The sequence below is a fragment of the Pipistrellus hanaki genome (genome assembly GCF_964339955.1).
Source record: "Pipistrellus hanaki genome assembly, chromosome: X".
In the NCBI taxonomy this organism is placed as follows: domain Eukaryota; kingdom Metazoa; phylum Chordata; class Mammalia; order Chiroptera; family Vespertilionidae; genus Pipistrellus; species Pipistrellus hanaki.
Window position 1 is genome coordinate 36,271,460 of NC_140524.1, and position 21,686 is coordinate 36,293,145.

General features: G+C 44.5%; 1 protein-coding gene across 2 annotated transcripts in view; it reads right to left on the reverse strand.

The window, feature by feature from the left end:
- The window catches only part of DOCK11 (dedicator of cytokinesis 11), a 199,089-nt gene extending 181,261 nt beyond the window's left edge, over window positions 1-17,828 (reverse strand). The window contains exon 1 of one of the 2 annotated variants that reach the window (XM_084870353.1): window positions 17,573-17,704. In XM_084870353.1, the coding sequence (XP_084726479.1) occupies window positions 17,573-17,674 (102 nt within the window). In that variant the 5' untranslated portion in view covers window positions 17,675-17,704. Of the gene's footprint in view, window positions 1-17,572 lie in introns of both variants that reach the window. The other variant, XM_084870352.1, reaches the window with a different exon arrangement.
- Window positions 17,829-21,686: the final 3,858 nt, after the last annotated feature.

A 21,686-nucleotide genomic window follows, 5' to 3' on the forward strand; every position in this document is an offset into this window, starting at 1 on the left:
CAGACCAATTCTGAAATGTACTTGGTTGCTCTGACTTGGGCATGGCTTCTGGCAAATAATTACCCAAACAAAGCAAAATCCTCCATTCAGTTGGGCCACTGGAACTTCTGTCTCTCACTTAGAAGGTTTTACTTTTGAAAGCTCTACTAAGCCAAAGGCCCTCCTTTTTCCCAATTAAATTGCGCCAAAAAAAAAAAAAACACACACACACACACACACACACACACACACACAAAACACACAACGTGACATAAATTGGGATCTGTAGCTGTAATTATATCATTTCTTAAACTCTTCATTCTTACGCCATAATTTCACAGAACAGAACCTCCACTTCTTTTAGTTAGAACTAAATCCAAAGCCAGGACATTTTAGGGAATAACCTTGCCAGATGTGTAGCTCCACGACATTCCCTTACCATCCAGGTCATTGAATTTCCAGAAAAGGCAACCAGCCATCACTTGCTCAGGCCTTTGGAATTTTCCATCTTTGGCTAAAGAAAAATAAACACAGTAATAGTCCTGTCCCTTGGAGAACACTTTTTGAGCAAACACTGAGAAGAAAGGGAAGGAAAAGGTGAGAAAAAAGACGAAAAGGGGGGAATGGAAATGTGTCCACAATAAAATGAGCATGGTGGAAGGGAAAGCAAAGGGGTTGGCTATGGGAGAGCTACGGCAGTGGAGTTGGACCAGGAAGCCAGTTATACATATTATCTTGGAGGTGAGTGACAGTGCAGAGGGGTGAACAGTAGGAACAGCAGTTGAGGAAAATCAGAATGAGGGGATAACAGTAGGGGATAGTAGAAGGTGGAAAGAGGGAAAAAGCAACTCGGTAGGGAGAGGATATAGTAAGAGGAAGCCAGTCCCAGTGAGGGCCACTCTCAGAGGAAATCTCAAGGGCTCAGAGGGACATCCTTCAATGCTCCCTTTCCTGTCTAGCAGGGTTTGCTGCCTTGAGAGATATGGGTCTGGTAATAATTGTGAGCTGTAGCCCCCTGAGGATAAAAGGAAGTGAGTGTAGGCCAATCTGGCACATGAGTGTCCCCACCCACCCACCCTAGAATCAAAAGAAATCTGTCCTTCATAGGTTTCTGATGGTCACAAGTCTCTGTCCTTATCTAAATTGGAGAATTGGGTTCTAACTATCATAATCAATGGGGAAATTCATGCAGGTATTCTCTAATTATTTTTAGGGTCTTGAATTATGCAAATTGAAAGTGTGCACTGTCTCTATGCCCTGAATAAGTGTCTAGTCACCCCTTAGGGGTTCACTGCTTGGGACACTCTATTCAAAACAAGAGGTGGTTGTTGCAAGGTAGTGTTATTTTACTTGCATCAAGGAAAAGAGACAAGGAATTCTTACCTAAAGTTCTGCTTCCCTGAAGGAAGGCTTAGCCATTGCTTATATATGCTATTTGGTCAATTACATGTTGCTTTGTTCTTTGCAGTTGACTACTTCATCCCTTTGTATTCCTGTCAACTCATCTGTTTACAACTGCATCTACAAAATACTATGCTATGCTATATTTTTAAAATATATTTTTATTGATTTCAGAGAGGAAGGAAGAGGAAGAGAGAGAAACATCAATGATGAGAGAGAATCATTGATTGGCTGCCTCCCACAAGCCCCCAATTGGGAATGGAGCCCACAACCCAGGCATGTGCCCATGACGGAAATCGAATCTGGGACCTTTCAGTTCACAGGCCAACACTCTATCCACTGAGCCAAATCAGCCAGGGCGCTATGCTATATTTTAACGTTTAGCAAGAAATAACATTTAGAAATGCCCAGACCTTAAGACCCTTGTCCTATCTAACAGTTCATTTACCTAGTAGAATTTCTAAAAGGTTGATTTCTTCCTGTCTGATTCTAAAAATATACTGCTACCCTCATTAAAAATTGTTAATATTTTAATCTCTGATCTCTTGATCTATTGCAATGGGAGGAAAAAACCTCTTCCTTCCGTCTTAACGTTTTTTATCTTTTAGTTTCCTCAAATTAAGTCCTTGTCTTGCCTTCCCTTCCCTAACCCCCTCTGCAATCTTGCCCTAAGTGGATTTAATCCATTAAAAAGAAAAAAAAATCAGTGGAAATAATTCTGTGCTTCTTTTCAATTCAAGCAACAGTTCTAAAAGCATTTCCCTTGGGATTTGAGCAATGAACCAAAGAGTATCTATCTTTTCCTTCAGCTAAGGCTCTCTCCCACAGCTCAGCATGCCTTTCTCTCTCTTTAGCTTACTCTCTAACAACACACTTGCTTTCTATTTCTAGTTCCTCTAGTTCCTCTGTATACACCACAGCCCTAAATGTTCAAGTTCTAAGTCATCAAATCTGTAACAAAGCTCATTGATTGAATGCATATATAATCCCCCATAAGCCATGAAGGTCAGAAGAGAGCCAGTAACAAAGCAAAAATCCCCTTGCCCTGACTCAGTAGCTCAGTTGGTTAGAGCATCATCCCTATCCATCAAGGTTGTTGGTTCAATCCCTAGTCATGGCACATCAACCAATGAATGCCTAAGTAAATGGGACAACAAATCCATGTTGCGCTCTCTCTCTCTCTCTCTTTCTCTTTCTCTCTCTCTCTCTCTCTCTCTCTCTCTCTCTCTCTCTCTCTCTCTCTCTTAATAAATAAAAAGTTAAAAAGCAAAAATCTCCAACAGAAAAGTAGTAAATCAGTAAAAGAATACAAAATAAAATATAATAAGTCAGGTTGAAGGGCCTATAATTTGAAGAAAATGAACACCAGTTTCTAAAGAAGACTTAAATAGGACTACAGTTAATAAATACCCTTTCATGTTTTGGAAATAGTAGATTAGTAGTATATAAATACAATAGAAAAAAATTTAAGATAATTATAGTGAAAACATCTGAATTCTTTTTTACTTATAAAGATAATTGAAACTGTTTTCCTGTTGAGGTAGAAAAAAGGGATAATGGACAGGAGAAAGTAATCGGTTAATGTATATTTTATACATATCTACAATATAATAAAAGGGTAATATGCTAATTAGACTGACCACAGCCAAACGACCTTTTGGACATCATTCCAGACGTCCTTCCAGATGAAACTGCCATGGCAGGGGCCAAGGCAGAGGTGGTCAGGGGCAATAAGGCAGACAGGTGAGCAGTTAGGGACGATCAGACAGGCATGCAGAGTGGTTAGGGGCAATCAGGCTGGCAGGCAGAGTAGTTAGAGGCGATCAGGCAGGCAGACAAGTGATTAGGAGTGATCAGGCAGGCAGGCAGAATAGTTTGGGGCAATCAGGCAGGCAGGCTAGTGTTTAGGGGTGATCAGGAAGGCAGGCAGGTGAGTGGTTAGAGCCAGCAGCCCCAGATTACAAGAGGGTAAAGGCAGGGCTGAGTGATTCCCTCCCACCACCCCCCCCCACCGGGTACGAATTCTGTGCACCAGGCCCCTACTCTATAATAATAAAAGCGTAATATGCTAATTAGACCAGACAGCCAAAGAATCTTCCAGATGAAGCTGCGGCTGCAAGGGCCAAGCCCCTTGCACAAATTTTGTGCATCGGGCCTCTAGTTTTGAAATAAAATCTGGGGGGTTCGTAACTTTTTACATAATGATTTTCAGTCCATCATAGTCAGGTCAAAAAAAAAAAAAAAAAAGGCTAGGCTAGGCCTCTGAGAAATATAGCCATGGACAATTAGAATTGATGTAAAAATAGAAAATGCAATCCGCATCTGATAGAGTACTTTTTTGAGGCAATAAGGCTCTCTGCCATCAGCTCATCATGTATATTTTACTAACCAATGTAAGGAGGGCTGGTGCAAATGCGATCAGCCAGGAAGCTTTTGTGGTGCCTGACTCTAAAATGGCAGCGACTGGATTTGGTGAAGAGAGAAAGTTTCAATTTCTATCTCAATTGAAATCATGAAGCCAGAAGGAATATGAGATTTTTCCAGTCCTCTCTGCTTCTCTAATCATGTGCTTTAGAAACCCATTTCTGAGAAAGGGTCCTGCAGTTACCTTGGGAATGCAGGAGGGACAAGTACAGTCTAACTTGACCTTCAGGATGGTTGAAGTGCCTCTCACACAGGACATATGAGCGATGTCTTGGGGCTTATCAGCCAAAGAAATATTCTGTGATGTAAAACCATCCCTTTATTTTAAACACACACACACACACCTTTTTACTCTGTTCTTTAACTGAGGCTGGAAAATTCCATAGGCCTGACCTGGCTAAGTGCCTGCTAAGTGTCTGGCCAACTTGTATCCTGAAACACCTCAAGTCTGAAAGCAGTGCCCACTTACAAGAACTCCAGACTGAGAGTTTGTGTGGGATAAAAATTTTTAATTATGAAGATTTAAAAAAAAATCCAAATTGAAACTGCAGATTGCAAACCTGTATCGCTTTCTTTCAGCCAAAATTCTCAAAAGTGATTATGCACCCTTGTTATTCTGTGAAGGCTTCTGCATCTGGTTAAATTTGCCAGTCTATTGGATCCCCATCCCTCTGCCACCATGTCAGTGTTCACGTTTGGAACCCACCTGATCCCAGGATTCCACCATTCCTCAACCTTCAGCAATGCCTGAGGAGTAGGCAGAATAGTGGTTCCCAAAGATATCCACATCTTAATCCCTGGAACCAGTGACTATGTAATATTACATGGTAAAGGGAACTTGGCAGATATGACTGAGGTAAGAAATTTGAGGTGGGGAGATTATCCAGGATTATCCAGATGGGACCAATGTAATCATAAGGATCCTTCCAAGTGAGGGAGAGGCAGAAGAGTCAGAATCAGAGAAGGAGATGTGATGGCAGCAGCAATGTCAGTATGATGCAATGTGAAGAGGACTGGACCGGCCACAGCTGGCTTGAAGGTAGAGGAAGGGACTATGAGCCAAGGAGTGCAGGCAGCCTCTAGAAGCTGGAAAAGGCAAGGGAACAGTTTCCCCCCTAGAGCTTCTGGAAGAAGTGAGGCTTTGCAGACACCTTGGTGTTAGCCCAGTGAAACCCACTTCGGACCTCTGACCTCCAGCACTGTGAGATAATAAAGTTGGGTTGTTTTGAAACACTAAGTTTGTGACAATTTGTTAGAGCAGCCACATAGGCCATGCACGTAGTCCTGTGGTCGGCAAACTGCAGCTCTTGAGCCACATGCGGCTCTTTGGCCCCTTGAAGGTGGCTCTTCCACAAAATACCATGGCCTGGGCGAGTCTATTTTGAAGAAGTGGCGTTAGAAGTTTAAGTTTAAAAAATTTTGTCCTCAAAAGAAATTTCAATCATTGTACTCCTGATATTTGGCTCAGTTGACTAATGAGTTTGCCGACCACTGACCTAGTCCAACCCTCTGCACTGCCATTGGCTAGAATTCATCATCTCGGACACTTTGTCTCCTCTGAGTTCTCTAAGCAGACACTTCTTCAGTCCACCATCCCATCATGCTGACCTCAAGCAATTATAAGGTTATAGTGAGGACAGGACAGCTCTGCTCAAGACCAGCAACAAGAACAGACCACAGCCGAAACCGGTTTTGCCCAGTGGATAGAGCGTAGGCCTGAGGACTGAAAGGTCCCAGGTTCGATTCCAGTCAAGGGCATGTACCTTGATTGCGGGCGCATCCCCAGTAGGGGGTGTGCAGGAGGCAGCTAATCGATGATTCTCTCTCATCGATGTTTCTAACTCTCTATCCCTCTCTCTTCCTCTCTGTAAAAAATCAATAAAATATATATTAAAAAAAAAAAAAAAAAGAACTGACCAGACTCCTAGAAGAACTGGGAAACTGGCTGGAAAACCAAGGCATACGGTTCAATACTGGGTAGGGGCTCAAGATAAGGACACGGTGACTGGGATGGTGACACAAGGGGACAAGGAAGAAGATAACACCCAGTAACTGGAAATAAATTTTAAAGACAGAGCAGAACCAGTGGCCTATAGGATTTGAGGCCCAGAGTCTGGGCTCTGAATGTGAGAGCCCTCCGATGTCCCCTGCGTAGACCCCGGCTGGTCTCTGGACCTGGTGCAGTGCTGAGCCAGCTCTGGACATCAGAGTAGCTCCCGCTATATGCAGAGATAGGAGGGGGGGAGGCAGGGAGACGGAGCTGGGCTTCAATTACTGAAGTATGCATCTTATGGAATTCTCCTCGGGCTCTTCTGGTGAGAATTCTGCCAGACCATTTTGTTTGAAAGGGGCAGACAGAGGCCAAGTTCCTCTGCAAGCAGTCATTTTGGTCACCAGTAGTGAAGGAGCAATTATCCCTAGTGGCAGGTTAGCAAAGAGAGCATTCTTTACCCCACAAGCAATAGAGCACGATGTAAACACTTTGCTGGGCAGAAGGAGCCCTATAGGCCCCTGTGAGCTTTTAAGTAACGATTTTGTTCAATTTTTACAATAGTTAATTCAGAGCCCTGATGAACTTGTTATTTCTTGGTGGTAAATTAGGCACCTTGGAAGGTGGTATTCCCTCCTGCAGATCTCTGGGAAGCCATTTAATGCCTCAAAGCATTAGGAACTTGGTAACCTATGAAAATAAATGGGTTATGCCAACAGCATTTTCCCCTCCCACCACGGACACTGACAACAGGTCCTGTAAGGCATAAAGCTGGCAGTTTCTCAAGTGGGAAGATTAAACTAACATAAAAGGCATGGAGAGAAATATATATGTTGTTATTTTTGGACAGCACTAACAGACTTGAAAAAAAAATCGTAAAAACAATTCCATGAAAATGATCCCATGGACCTCTGCAGGGCCAGTGTCTGTAGCCTTTTTTCCATACAGTTATTCAAATAGCAAAGAAAGGAAGAACGCTAATTACAAACAGTTCTCAAAATCTTTAGGCTTATTTTGGCAAGGACAAATCTATACTGATCATACCCACATTTCTCAATAACAACCCCACCCCTCCATTTTTATTTATTTATTTATTTTTTTTGCCTCACCTACTTTCCCACTAAAAGACCTAAGCTTGTTCAGAAATAAACACTATTTCCCAATAGAAAGAGTTAATCAAGAAAACCATATAAAAAAGCTTCCTCCATCTGACTTACTGTGGAATCTGGTTCAGGAGCCAGTACTACCGTGTTTCCCCGAAAATAAGTCATCCTCCGAAAATAAGACCTAGCGCATGGAAAGATAAGACATCCCCTGAAAATAAGACCTAGCGCAACTTTGGGAGAAAAAATTAATATAAGACACTGTCTTATTTTTGGGGAAACAGGGTACTTTACCTAATTACTCCAAAGGAACCTAGACACCTGGAGTTCATTACAGGTTCTGGCATTTAGTAAATATGGATGTCCTACAGCCTGCCTCATTTGAAACCATGCCTTGGTTTCCCCACTTAGAGGAGAGAGGTGACAATAATGCAGTATGTACTTAATCGTGGCCTGTAAGAACATGCAAGACCACAAACATAACAGCATTTTTAACTCTTCCTAAGTTGGGAGCTATAAAAATGCAAGCTCTTGCCATCATGTTAAAAACATTTCTGCCCAACTGATGTGGCTCAGTGGTTGAGCATAGACACATGAACCAGGAGGTAACTGGTTCGATTCCTGGTCAGGACAAATACCCAGGTTTCAGGCTCAATCCCCAGTGGCAGGGCATGCAGGAAGTAGCTGATCGATGATGTTTCTCTCTCCAGAGATGTTTTTATCTCTCTATCCCTCTCCTTTCTTCTCTCTCTAAAAATCAATAAAAACATATTTAAAGGAAAAAAACGTTTCCTACAAAGACATTCCCCAGTCTCCTGACACATTTCACTGAAACACTTCAAATAAAGATGCTCTGTCCCAGGGGCTTGGAAAAACACTTCTTAGTTAAATCTCACTCAGTAAAATGTTTCAGCCATTAGGGAAAGCAACATGATGGGAAAGCTGAAGTACCAGAATATCTTCAAACGTTACAAAGCAGCTTGAAACATACACAATCTGGCATAAGCTGTCAGGAAAGGCAAAAATACAGCTTCCTGTGAGCAATAAACTCAATAGGTAATAAAAATAAGGTGGAGAAGAATTTCAGGAAATCATTAATAGCAAATTTAGGTGTGATCGTGTGAGGTTGTACACAGAGACAATGGGTAAACTACATGTCACTGGAACAGCTGGCATACTTTCTGCATTTACTGACTGTTGGAAACCTGTCCACGCTATCCCTCCGAGGACTTATCCTACTACGACAAAACCAGAAGAGCCAAATATAAAAGTGCATTGATTTCTTAGGAGACCTTTAAGCTTTAAAATGTTTTCACTAAAAATGCGTATTTCCAAAATAGAGCTTTAAAAGGGCATTTGAATTTAGTATTCACTTGATTTTTTAAAAATATATTTCATTGATTTTTTTTACAGAGAGGAAGAGAGAGGAATAGAGAGTTAGAAACATCGATGAGAGAGAATCATCGATCAGTTGCCTCTTGCACACCTCCTACTGGGGATGTGCCAGCAACCAAGGTACATGCCCTTGACCGGAATCGAACCCGGGACCTTTCAGTCCGCAGACCGACGCTCTACCACCGAGCCAAACCGGTTTTGGCTTCACTTGATTTTTGAAAGTAAAGAGGAATGAGTGAAAGAGATGTCAATAAAATTAAGAAGGAAAGAGCATTGAAGTGCCATTTTCCCATACAGAGCCTAAGTCTCCTCTAGCCACCCTCTGCTTAAACCACACTGAATCCACTGTATGAAGGTGACTGCTTCTGCCAGAGGTTATTCACTCCAGTTCCACAGACTGGAGGACCTTCTCCCTGGGCACAGGACTGGGTGCTGTTTCTTCCTAGAAGAGGAGCAGCCTTCCCACATCAGACTAGTCTAAATGCAAGAACTGCCAGAGACTCAGAGCCCTAGTCACATCCCCTGGGCTCTTCAATATGACCGAGCCTGACAGGAAATGGTTATCGCCAAGAACGTAATGGAGATGGAGGGATCTGCAAGCTTCTTTTTTCCAGGAAAAGTATGATTCCTGGCTCAGCCATGTAGCTCACCCTTTTGGGCATGATACCTGTGTCTCTTCTGCCAGCTTACTTTTGTCTGTTGGCTTGTAACACACAACACACTTCTCTTGCCCACCATAAAGCTTGGGAATAATGAGCGCCCATAGTCATTCCAGTGCTTTCCATGTGTCAGGTCCTGCTTGAAGTGCTTCACATGTAACAACTCCCACAGAGGGTTGTCAAGGTACAGGAATATAACTGACTCCAGGTCACAAGCCAGTAAGTGCATAAACTGAACTTTGAACCTGGGCTGTGTGCTTCCAGAGCCCACTCTGAACCAGTCTGCTCTGACAAGCACAAGTTTCCAGGCAAATTCCAGCCAAATAAGACTGTCCCTTTGCCCTGCTTACTGCTCTGGGAGTCTCCAGGGTGGGGGGTACCTGCACGAAACAATAAGGCATCTGGCTCTAGGTTGATATAAACTGCAGGCCAATGTTACCCGGGAACCCTTCTGCACTCCTGACAAATGCTAACGGAAAACAAGAGATAAATCTGAGAGAAATATGTATCATAAAATTACCGTTAGCATTTACAGAAAAAAAAAACTACTCTAGCTACTTTTCCCTCCTGTGGTTTCTGGTCTTACCTTCTGGTTTTGTTGTGTGTGTGTGTGTGTGTGTGTGTGTGTGTGTGTGTGTGTGTGTGTTTTAACTAATTTTTCAATATGCCTTGCTGACAATTCTGTATCTCAGAAGATAGCAAAACCAGGTACATGAACAAATGAGTCCTCTTAATTCCAACAAACTCCTGGGGATTTGGGAAGGCAGTAAATAAGCACTTTGTACAGTCCACGGAGGTCAAGTAAAGAAATGCCAAGGTGACTTCCACACGTAAACTATATGTGAATTTTCTCAGAGTGTTAGATCTACCATTCATTTACTTTCCCCATTACCGTTTTTATTTTATTCTTTTTAAAAATATATATTTTTTCATTTATTTCAGAGAGGAAGGGAGAGGGAGAGCTAGAAACATCAGTGATGAGAATCATTGGCCGGCTGCCTCCTGCATGCCCCCTACAGGGGATTTAGCCTTCAACCCGGGCATGTGCCCAGACCAGAATCCAACCGTGACCTCCTGGTTCATAGGTCGATGCTCAACCACCAAACCACACTGGCCAGGCCTATTCCCATTTTGAAAAGTATATTTTATTGATTTTACAGAGAGGAAGGGAGAGGGATAGAATTAGAAACAAGGATGAGAGAGAAACATCATCAGCTGCCTCCTGCACACCTCCTACTGAGGATCGAGCCCCCAAGGAAGGTACACGCCCTTGACCAGAGTAGAACCCGTAACCTTTCAGACCGAGGGCGAATGCTCTATCTACTGAGCCAAAGCAGTTAGGGCCCATTCCCATTTTTAAAAAGGCCACTGTAGTCAAATAAATGTGGGAAATGCCATAGAGTTTAACACTGTTCCTTAGCAAAGGCCCACTGAACACAGAAAAACATTAAGGATCGCAATAAAAGAGCTTGAGGGGCAGTGGCAGAGATGTTGTAACAAAGTAGAAGACAGAACCACTAGCCTCCTGCTGTGCTTCTATCTTCTCTGTTTGCACGCATCTAATCTCCCTTTTTAGCCTGTGAGTCCCTTGAGCTCAGGAAACATCCTATTCAGCTTTTTCAGGTACCTGGGGGAAAGACTAGTCAGCCCCTCATCAACATTGCTCAAACCCTATTGGCGGAGCTGCCCCAGGAGTGTGACTTAATTTACCATCACTGATCTAACTGGAAATATGGGGCTGGCCTACACACCCTGCCTGCCTCCCATTTCCCCAACCACACGCAATGATGCAAACCTCTTCACTCAGCTAATCTCACAGTCTCATCTCTGTCCTCACCCCTGGCTCTTCCTCCCCTTCTTGATCCCACTTGGAACACTTCTCTGCCCTCATGAACCTTGGTCTTTGGCCAAACACATCGCTACACTGCTCAGCCTGGAATGTTCTCTCCACCACCTTGCTTAGATGAAACCTGGCTTTGTGCTGACAACACTCTCAAGTTGAGGTGGCTCGCTTTCTTTTCCCGTCCCCTCGCACCAAACATGCTTTTCCTCCAGTTTACCAAAGCTGAGAAACCTCAAAGTCATCTTGACTGCACCTCCTCCCTTCCCTCTCTCTTCCTCCCACTTCTTCCTCCTCCTCTTACTCCCCCTTCAAGAGTTACCAAATCCTGTTGATTTTATCACTGAAATACCTCTTACACTTTTGCCCTTATCTCCATTCTCACTGCCTCAGTTAAAGCCTTTGTTATATCTCTCTCTGGAACTGCATATTTTAACTGGTTACCTGGCCTCCAGACACCCAACATCCGGTCCATCTTACGTATTGTTGCCAATGCATTTTCCACTGAGTACCTACTGCATTCCAGGCAGGGGGTGGGGGTGAGTGAGGCACTGGGAACAGCGATGGATACACAGTTTCTGACTTCATGACTCATATCTAGAATGTGTAGGAAATATTGTCCCCTTCCCCCCTTCCAGAATACAGTTCTCCCCCACCAGATATCTCTTTTTTAAATCTTTATGCTTTATTTATACATCAGACACATTCCATACATTAATCCTCACAAGAACGCCATAGGTAGTACAACTATAGATCCCCATTTCACAGATGAAGAAAATGAGATCTGGATATTTGCTTCAGTTCACAATGCAAGTAGGTGACAGGTCAGATTCAAGCCCAGGTCTGACTCTTGGGCCTGTGTTCTTTCTCCCACATTTTAAGTAGGACACTGAGACCTTGGAAAAGAACCCAAACAGAATGACCAGGATGGTGAAGAATCTTGAAACCAAATAATGTGTGAAATAAAGGAAATAAATGAAGGCTCTTTGGATTTTTAAAGAGTGAATTTACAAATGACATGGTAGCCTTGGTCAATTTGCTCAGTGGTTAAAGTGTTGGCCTGCTGACCAGCAGGTCTTGGCTTCGAGTCTCAGCCAAGGTATCTTGGTTACAGGTTCAATCCCGGCCCAGGATGACTCCAGGCTCCTGTTGGCCCCAGTTGGGACACCAATGAGAGACAGCCATTTGATGTGTCTCTCTCTCCCCCTCTCTTCCTCCCTCCCACTCTCTCTCTTAAAAAAAAATCAATGGAAAAAAAATCCTCGGGTGAGTTTCAAAAAAATAAATAAATAAATATGACATGGTGGCGGCCTCCAAATATTTAAAGGGTTGTCATGTAAAAGAGGAAGCAAACATATTCTGCGTAGCTGCAAACAGCAGAGCTAGACCTAGCCCATGATGGAACTTCAGAGTAAGTTTCAGCTTAAGAACCTTTTCTAATATAGCCTTCTAAAAGGCAGGGAGTGATGCACATAAGGGACATTCCTACCTTGAGTGGGCAATGGGCCACAACACCATTTCTATGCACATCAGACTCACCAGTTTTTAAAAACACAGATGCCTGGTCCCACCCCAAACCAAACAGAATCTTGGGGGTGGAGACTGTTTTTTGCAAGAATTACAAACAAGGAAATAAGCCTGTAAGATTCAAATCGTCAAAATGAGAAATACAAATGGCTAATCAACATACAAAAAACTGTTCAAGAGTTCTCAAAGAAATACAAATTAGAACCGTTATGTACCACTTATCTCCTATCAGATTACACAGATTAAAAAATATTGATAACCAGTGTTGGCATGGGAGAGGGGAAATGAACACATATTCATTCTGATGGTGAAAAGAATAAATACCAACAACTTTCTGCAGAGCAATTTAAGAGCGTGTTTAGAGAAATTTTTAACACTAAAAATGTGTCTAATGTCTGCACAAGCAATTCCAATGCTAGAAGTTTATTTGAAAAGGACAATCTAACAAGTTTGACAATGCCTGCTCAAAGACATTCATTCAATTAATGTTTATACCATGTTGTCCAAAGGAACTTTCTATAATGATGGGAATGTTCTCTGTGCCATCCTATGTGATGGCCACTAGCTACATGCATGTGGCAATTGAGCACTTGAACTGTGGCAAGTACAATTTAGGAGTTATTTTTATTTTTAAATTAATTTAAATTTAAATGTGGCTAGTAGTTACTGTACTAGACAGCTCAGGTTTACAATCCCACAAAATTAGAAATTATCAAAATACCAAACAATAAAGGATGATTACCTATTGTACACCCATAGTAGAAGTTTTGCAGTCATTAAACATGATTATGTAGAGCTATGTTTATTGGTGTGAAGAAATATTCAGCCCTAACCGGTTTGGCTCGGTGGATAGATCATCGGCCTGAGGTCTCAGGTTCGATTCCTATCAAGGGTATGTACCTTGGTTGCGGGCACATCCCCAGTGGGGAGTGTGCAGGAGGCAGCTGGTTGATGTTTCTCTCTCATCGATATTTCTAACCCTCTACCCCTCTCCCTTCCTCTCTGTAAAAAATTAATAAAATATATATTTTTAAAAAAAAATATTCAGAAGATATTGGTAAGTGGGAAAAAAAGTATTTTAAAGTTTATATGATATAATTATCCAATCCATTGTTTTCATACACAGACATAGAAGACAGACATGTATACATATGTTAGAATATTGAGTTCTGTGAGTGATGAGACGCTGATGGTTATTCTTTGCTGTTTTTCTAACTCTTCTACAACACACATGCATTTTGTAATGAAGCAATAAATGTTTCAAAAAGAAGGATTACTGAAGATTAGAACAGGAAAAGAATCAATCTGGAGAATTTAACATGTTCATCTTAAAAAACAAATTCTACCATTTGATGCTTCAAAGAGGGCTGAGTGAGGAGGTCTCTCTGGTTTCACAGTAAACTCTGCCCTGGGCTTTTAGAAAGATCCTCCGGGAGTGACTTGCCCCAGGCTCTCCTAACCTGGAAAAGCCCACAGGCGTGGTGAGGAGCCATATTTAGGAGCCAACAGTGAGGGTAACTTTCCTGACTCTCAGTTCATTCAGGTCCAGGCTAAGTCTCTGAATTGGTAACTCGTGGCCAAGAAGCCCACTGAAACTGGCTTTATCCCCCGAGTGTCAGTTGTTTTGTCCTATATTAAATACTTTCAGCAAATTCCCCTGGGGATGATGGAGTAGAGGAGTTCCCCAAGTCCTTTTCAGACCTTCCCTAAATTCCAACCTAGCACACATTCCATGCGGAGGTAGTGTGTGCCAGGTGGGGGGAGTCGGCAGCTGCAGGCTTTTCTGCCATTCTCAGCTTTGGGGGAGCTTTTCTCTACTGGAGTTATTATATGAAATCTGGCTGATGCGAGCCATGGGATATTGCATGCATTACTCTGCCTCAAGGGGCTACAACCTGTAATATCTAGCAACTCTTTCCTGATCCTCTGACACACAAAGAATTGAGGGTAAATTCAGCAGCAGCAAGCAAACAGTATTTAAACACCCACGAGGTAACTTTCCCAGGCACCATGACTTCTCTTAAGAAGCCAGCATACAACAGGTTTATCAAATGCCTTTGTTCCCCAGATACAAATAGCTATATCCCGAATGATAACAAAAACAGCATTTAAAAGTCTGCATTGAAAGCCTGTATATATGTAAACACTTCTCAGTTAATCACACACATTCTCAAGTTATAATATTCTTCCCAAGCCTCCCTTGACAAATCTCTGTCAATGTTCAATTCTGTAATTACCTATTTCCTTTTGTTAAAACTTACCCTCATAAAAATGCTAAACTTACAGGAAAATGCAGCAACGGAACAGTGCCTCTCTGTGTACTTCATTAATACAGCTAATGGATTTGTGGAAGTACTAATAACTGAATGAAGGTCTGAATACATGACTATATGCTATATATAGTCCATGCCTTCTGAATTTTTCAAACAGTGAGCAAAACGGGATGATGTTAGCAACATACATCTACAAGGGTATGCTTGTAAAAAAATGTTTTTTAATTTTAAAAAAACACACACACACCTAAACAGGAAGCACTGTATATTTGCTCAGCTTGGTGGGTTTTCAAAGTTCTAGTGAGAGATACACGAGAGGAAAGCTTGAATTGTGTGAGATGACTCCATAATGAAGTCCTAATAACAGGAGTGCCATGAGTTTAAGGTAGCAAGTGTATGTCCAACTTCAGATATCCCTAATAAACACTTTAGGGCTTATATCGGAAAAGAATCAGACTGCTCTGGAGACAGCTGCACTGTGGTCCACTGGCTCTCCGGCCACCATGACTTTGCTAACTTTAGTTACCAGCTCTTTGTGTCAGAAAAGCAGGGGCCAAGAAAGAGAGCCATTTAGGAGAGAACACTCTATTTAAGACCGTTTCCTTATTTCTTAACTGACTAAACTGCTTGAAAACTGCATTCACTAAGTTGCTATGAATAATCTAAAAATTGACTTGTATGCATATTCTGGGTGTTCTTTTGACAAGCACACGCACACAGAAAGATCCAACCCCAGTTGGCACTAATAAAGATAAACAGAGAAAAATTCATTCACATTCACTTATAATTATAGGGCATCGGGCATTGTGTCTTGCACACAGTAGAGGTTCCATAGATAATGGCTGATTGAGATTCATAGAATCTGTTCTCCCCCACCGCCCAAATCTCAATGTGCATCACACACCAGAGTAGTAATAAATATTATTCCTGGGCCTTGCCTGGTAAAAATCTATGGCCTCCGTTCCAATAAGCTACGCAGGCACTCTCCAGAAGACTCTCTTCCCACTAATAGTTTTTCCAGCTTTGCCACAGAGCCAATGGTTAAGAAGAACAACTGCACCTGTGCTACACAAAATTCTTTTAAAAACCTGAGCAAGAATGCTAAGGGTAACTTTTTGCTGCTGAGGGTGGCAGGTCCAATGCTGGTCAAATCCCATTGGAGGTTTGCTGTGTCCCATTTATTTTCTTGAGAACATGTGTCCACTTCACAGGCTCCCTTCCCGCGACGTGCTAAGCCAGCCACCCCTGCTCAAGCGAGGTTTTCTTTCTTCCCGAATATAGGAAAGCATTTCTTGTACTAGACGAATTGAATCACTTGTTAACAACTGCGGGAGAGCCCTGGTAGAAATGCCCTGCACACAGCTTGCCTTCCTCTCTTAACTGGCTGATGACAAATCTAGGTTCAAATCTGACCCAACAGGACCTCATTCTAAAATCAGTGAGACATACAATAAGCCAAGACCATTTAAAAAACATTAAAGGTCTGGGTTTTGCTCTGCTAAACAGCAGGATTCAACTTCCAAGGGTTCAGCCAGATAGAGAGATTTCTTTAAAGTCACTTGGCTTTGCACAGTTATAGCTATTAGGGATCAGATCATTATCTCAAAGGTACATATTTTACCTTTGATCCTCCTCCAGAACTCCCACTAATGTCAACTTTCTCCACTGTTGGGATCAGGCCCCTGGCCTCCCTTTAATGTTGGTTTTATCGCTGATTCTACAAGATCAACAGAAAAATTACAAGGAAAAGCTGTGAAGTTCCCTGTCGATGATAAGTTGTTTTAACAAAAAGAGCCCACTCTTAAATGATGAAATTTAAACACAGCATACAATACGCTGTAAGGTAGAGAGAGTGGAGAGGGAGAAAAAAAAAAACAAACACAAAAACAAACAAACAAAGCCAAAGTAACCAAAAACGCTCGTTAACCAGTCTGATTGCTTATTTAGGGCTTGCTCCCCAGCCCAGGAAATTAGCGAGAGTGTCTAGAAAACAGGAGGAGCAGCAAGTGCCCTTTAGCACCCACGATCTTTCTCCAGAGTCAGACAATCTGGATGAGGCTGAGGATGTGAGAGGAGGTTCCCAGGGGATCAGCGCGCTTTCAAATCCCCATCCCCCCCAGGCCTAAGCGGTGGGCTCTCACCCCAGCTTCTCCACACCAGAACTGAAAAATTACAAGAAAAAGCTGTTAAGTTCTCCATCTTCCCCCACACCTCTCACAGACCCCCATCTCCTGGGTCCCAGGGGACACCTCGCCCAGAAGCAGCCGACCCGCACCCACCAGCTCTGGAACCCCCGTTGTTTCCAGTCCCCACTCTCTAAGGCGGCAGCGGCAGAAGCGCCCCTTCAATGCTCATCACACCAGCCTCTTTCTCCCCAGTAGCAGGAGGAAGTGGCTCTGCTTCCTCTGTTCTCATCGCCCGCCAGAGCTGGGACGCTCAGGGCGTTTTGGGTGGGGTTCTTTCTCTTTTTTTTTTTTTTTTATTCACGGTGTGTGTGTGGGTGTGTGTGTGTGTGTGTGTGTGTGTGTGTGTGTGTGTGAGCGCGCGCGCGCTACTGTGTAAGTGCAAAACCTTTAAACGCATCCTTCTGCCCAGGCTGCCTCAGGTGCCAGCAGGCGGGAATCGGGATCTCATAGCGCCAGATTCCCGGTTCTTTGTGGCGGGGCTAGGACAGCGAGGGGTCCGCTCCCCAGCTCACACCCCGGGCCCAGAACCCGGTCCCGAGCCCCCGATGGCCCGCCAGAGTCCAGCGGGCACACGCCCTCGCCGCGCGCTGCAGCCGCGGAGCTGTCAGCGGGCGCCCGGGACTCCGACCCCGGCCAGCGCGGCCGGTGCGCAAACTTACAGACCCGGAGACGGAGAGCGCGGGAGCGGGGAGCCGCCCGGAGCGCCTGCTGGCTCCCAGCCCCCGCACGCGGAAACCGCGCCATCGCACCCGCCCGAAGCGCGTCCCCCAGACGCCCCGCGCCCCGGCCACTCACCAGCACCACGGAGCCGCGCACGGCCTCCGACACGCTCTGCCGAAGCTCGGCTGCCGTGCCGGGCTTGCTGAGCCGCTTGGTGAATTTGCGCACTTCGGCCATGGCCACGGGTGCGGGTCTCGGCGGGTGTGCTCAACGCCCCGGGCCGGGCGGCCGAGGCCACTGCTGCTCCCTGTTTACCCGCAGGCCAGCCGGCCACATAGCCGCGCGGCGCCCGCCGCCCCTCCCGCCCTCCCTCTCGCGGCTCCTCCCCCCCGCCCCCTCCTTCCCTCCCTCACTCTCTCGCCGTCCAGCCCCTCGGCGGCAGCGGCCACTCCCTCCCCTAGAGAAATCTAGCCCCGCGCGCGACCTGCCCAAGGAGGAGGGCGTGTCTGGGAGGAAGGGTGTGTGAATGTGGGGGTGCGGGGGGGGTGAGACCTGGCGGGGGGCGCCGAGGTCACGAGGGAAGAGGGGGGAAGTGGCAATCGCTGGGCTCCGCCCGCAGACGCTGTTGCTGGTGCAGCCGCATCCGGGAGGGGAGATCTGGCTGCTGCTGTTTTTGCGCGTGTGGTGGTGGTATTGGGGCGGGGGAAGAGTGGAGAAGGCGGTTAATAAAATGTCTCCTAGTGTGGGGCGTGCGCTACTCCAGAGTTCCTTTGCCGCCCCAGCGGCTGCAGTGCCCGCGTCCTCCCCACCCCGCGAGCTCCAGGGCGCGGGCGGCATGGATTTTGAAAACGTGGAGCAGCCGCCTATTGTGTGCTCCGCTGGGGAGGGGTCGAACCACTGTGGAAGGAGGGAGAGCTGTTTTCTCGCCCGAGTGGCTAGCCTGGATCCTCTCCCCTCCCAGGGCGTTTTTCTTACTCAACTGGCCCTCTTTCTCGGAGTCCACCTCCTTAGAGAGCGGTGAGAATTGGAAACTTGCAGTGTCAGGCTCCACCAACACCACCTCCAGGGCTGGAGAGCTGGTGGTGAAGCCTGAGTCTAGTTCAGTAGTGACTGCGCACCAGGGCTGTGGTAAGGATGGCATTGGGAAGGCCATTGCCTGGGCTCTGGAGGTCTAGGGTTTCTAGAAGCTTTTCCATGTGCCCTGCCATCACCGCTCCATTTCCTACTACTTCTTCGCCTTCCCACTGTTTTCGAAGAACCAAAGGATATTTTCTAACTAGTTGTAAAACAAACACGCTTAAGGCAAAAATAAGAATGGGAATCCTGAAGTACTAGTGACCCCTAAAACCTCCCCAAGTGCAAAATGAGAGAGGCTCCACTCATCTAGCAGTATTTGTCTGATTACCTCATTTGTGGAGAGTTTGAAACTGTCCCATAATTTCTGGGGAACCATGCAGACCTTCTAAAAGAATTCTTACAACTGCCAGAGGGCACTTTTCCCAACTTCAAAAACCAAGCAGTCACACCTTCATAAGGAACTTTGTTATGAAAAAAAAGGGGGGGGCGTGGTTAATGGTTTCTGGTAACCTGGCAAAGAACAAGTCTTTTAACAGCAAGCCTATTTCAGCAGTCTTCATATTAGTCTTTTAAAAATATATATTTTATTGATTTTGTACAGAGAGGAAGAGAGAGAGATAGAGAGTTAGAAACATCGATGAGAGAGAGTCATAGATCAGCTGCCTCTTGCACACCCCCTACTGGGGATATGCCTGCAACCAAGGTACATGCCCTTGACCGGAATCGAACCCGGGTCCCTTCAGTCCCCAAGCCGACGCTCTATCCATTGAGCCAAACCGGTTTCGGCCATATTAGTCTTTTTAAAAATATATATATTTTTATTGATTTCAGAGAGGAAGGGAGAGAGAGATAGAAACATCAATGATGAGAGAGAATCATTGATTGGCTGCCTCCTGCACGCCCCCCACCAGGGACCAAGCCAGAAACCCAGGCATGTGCCCTTGACCAGAATCAAACCTGGGACCCTTCAGTCCACAGGCCAATACTTTATCCACTGAGCCAAACTAGCTAGGGCTTCATATTAGTCTTGACATTGCATAGATGGAGGGTCCTGGAGACCCTGTGACTCTGAAGACAGGGGCCTTGTATTAGCAGTCTTTGCTTTGCACACTGTGTGTGTGTGTGTGTGTGTGTGTGTGTGCGCGCGCGCGCGCTCGCGCGTGTAATTTGTTAATTGTTGCATGTAGATGTATCAGCATGAATTCATACCTTCCATTCCTTGAATGCCTGCATGGCCCACACTGTTGATTACCCCATAATAGCCACACACTTTTTGCTTGCTAAGAAAACCTAAATATGCTTCAGGTATAAGACAGAGCCACAGGGCTTAGGAAAGGCTGGCCCAGGTCCAGGTGATGAATTATGACTGGTTAAAAAAATCATGATAATTCTCACTCTGTTTACTAGTGGGATAGTCTTGACACTGACTCAATTTGGGCCAAATGGAATGCAAAAAAGAAGTGTGGGAGGAGTGCTCTTGAGAAAGTCCTTCCACCCTGACAAAAAGGGATGGGCAGAGACACCTACTCCTTCTTTTTGAGAGAGATATTTTCTTGTGATGCATCTACCGTGTTTCCCCGAAAATAAGACATCCTCCAAAAATGAGACCTACTTACAGGTTTCCTTGTGAGTGAAATATAAGGCATCCTCCTGAAAATAAGGCACCCCTAGGCTAAACATGAGAGACTTGGTCCACTGATTCTGAAAGAAATGGAGTCACAAGAAATTCACCAGGAGCCGAAACCGGTTTGGCTCAGTGGTAGAGCGTTGGTCTGCGGACTGAAAGGTCCCAGGTTCGATTCCGGTCAGGGGCATGTACTTTGGTTGCGGGCACATCCCCGGTAGGGGGTGTGCAAGAGGCAGCTGGTCGATGTTTCTCGCTCATCGATGTTTCTAGCTCTCTATCTCTCTCCCTTCCTCTCTGTAAAAAATCAATAAAGTATATTTTTTAAAAAGAAAAAAAGAAATTTATTACCAGGAAATTCAGGAATTGGATTGTTATGATGATGTTCCAGAAGATGATGACAGGATTGTCATTGAATAAATGAGTAAATTCTTGATACTGTAGGATTCAGAGTTTGTCTGGTTTGTGTTGACAACTACCGTACTATCGTACCGTGTACAGGTAATAAATTTCCTTTATTTTCATTTAACAATAAATCTGTACTGTATTCTTCTTCATGGAAAAATAAGACATCCCCTGAAAATAAGACCTAGCGCATCTTTGGGAGCAAAATTAATATAAGACACTGTCTTATTTTCGGAGAAACAGGGTACCCTTGACAGCCATTTTGCAACCACAGGGGAAGGCCAAGATCATTGCAGAGAAGCCAGTCCAGAATCTGGATAGCATTGAACTATTGAACCCATCTTAGCACTGCCTGCCACCTAGTTCCTTTCTATGGGATACAAGTAAGCCCTTTTGTTTTATGCAACTTTTTGTTGAATATTTTCTTCCTTTCAGTCAAAAGCAGACTCTATTGTAGCCATTGAAAGTACACAGGTTGAACAAGACAGACAAGGTCCCTCTTCTGGTGCAGCTTACATTCTAGTGCAAGCAAATAAACATGTTAATTTCAGAGAGAAAAATTCTATGTGGATAATTAAGTTAAGGTGACATGATAGAGAGTAATTGGAGTTGGTGACCAAATTTAGAATAGATGGTCAAGGAAGGCCTCTTTGAGGAGGTAAAAATTGAGCTGAGTATTGAAGGGAAAGGAGAAGCCAGCAGAAATCAGGAGGTAGAGCACTCTAGGCAGAAGGAATGACAGGTACAAAGGCCTGAGGGTGAGAGCAGAATTAGTGTGTTCAAAGCCAGAAAAAAAAGGCCAGTGTGGCTGGAGCATTGAAGAAAGGAGAATGGTAGATAGTTGAAGAAGATGGCAATTTCTGCAGAGCTTCTGAGCCATAGGAAGCATATGTCACACTGATGGTGTACAAACACCATCTGGTCAGTGTGCAGGCTCCATGCTCATTCCTGAGATTCCAGGGTGCACTTTTTTGCTTTAGGGCTTCTGTTTAGTTACATTGTGCTATACACTGATGCAAGAGAAAAACATAGATCAGCTGCCTCCCGCACGAGCTCTACCTGGGATCGCACCCAAAATCCAGGTATGTATTCTGACTGGGACCTTTTGGTGCATCAGATGACACTCAACCAACTGAGCCACAC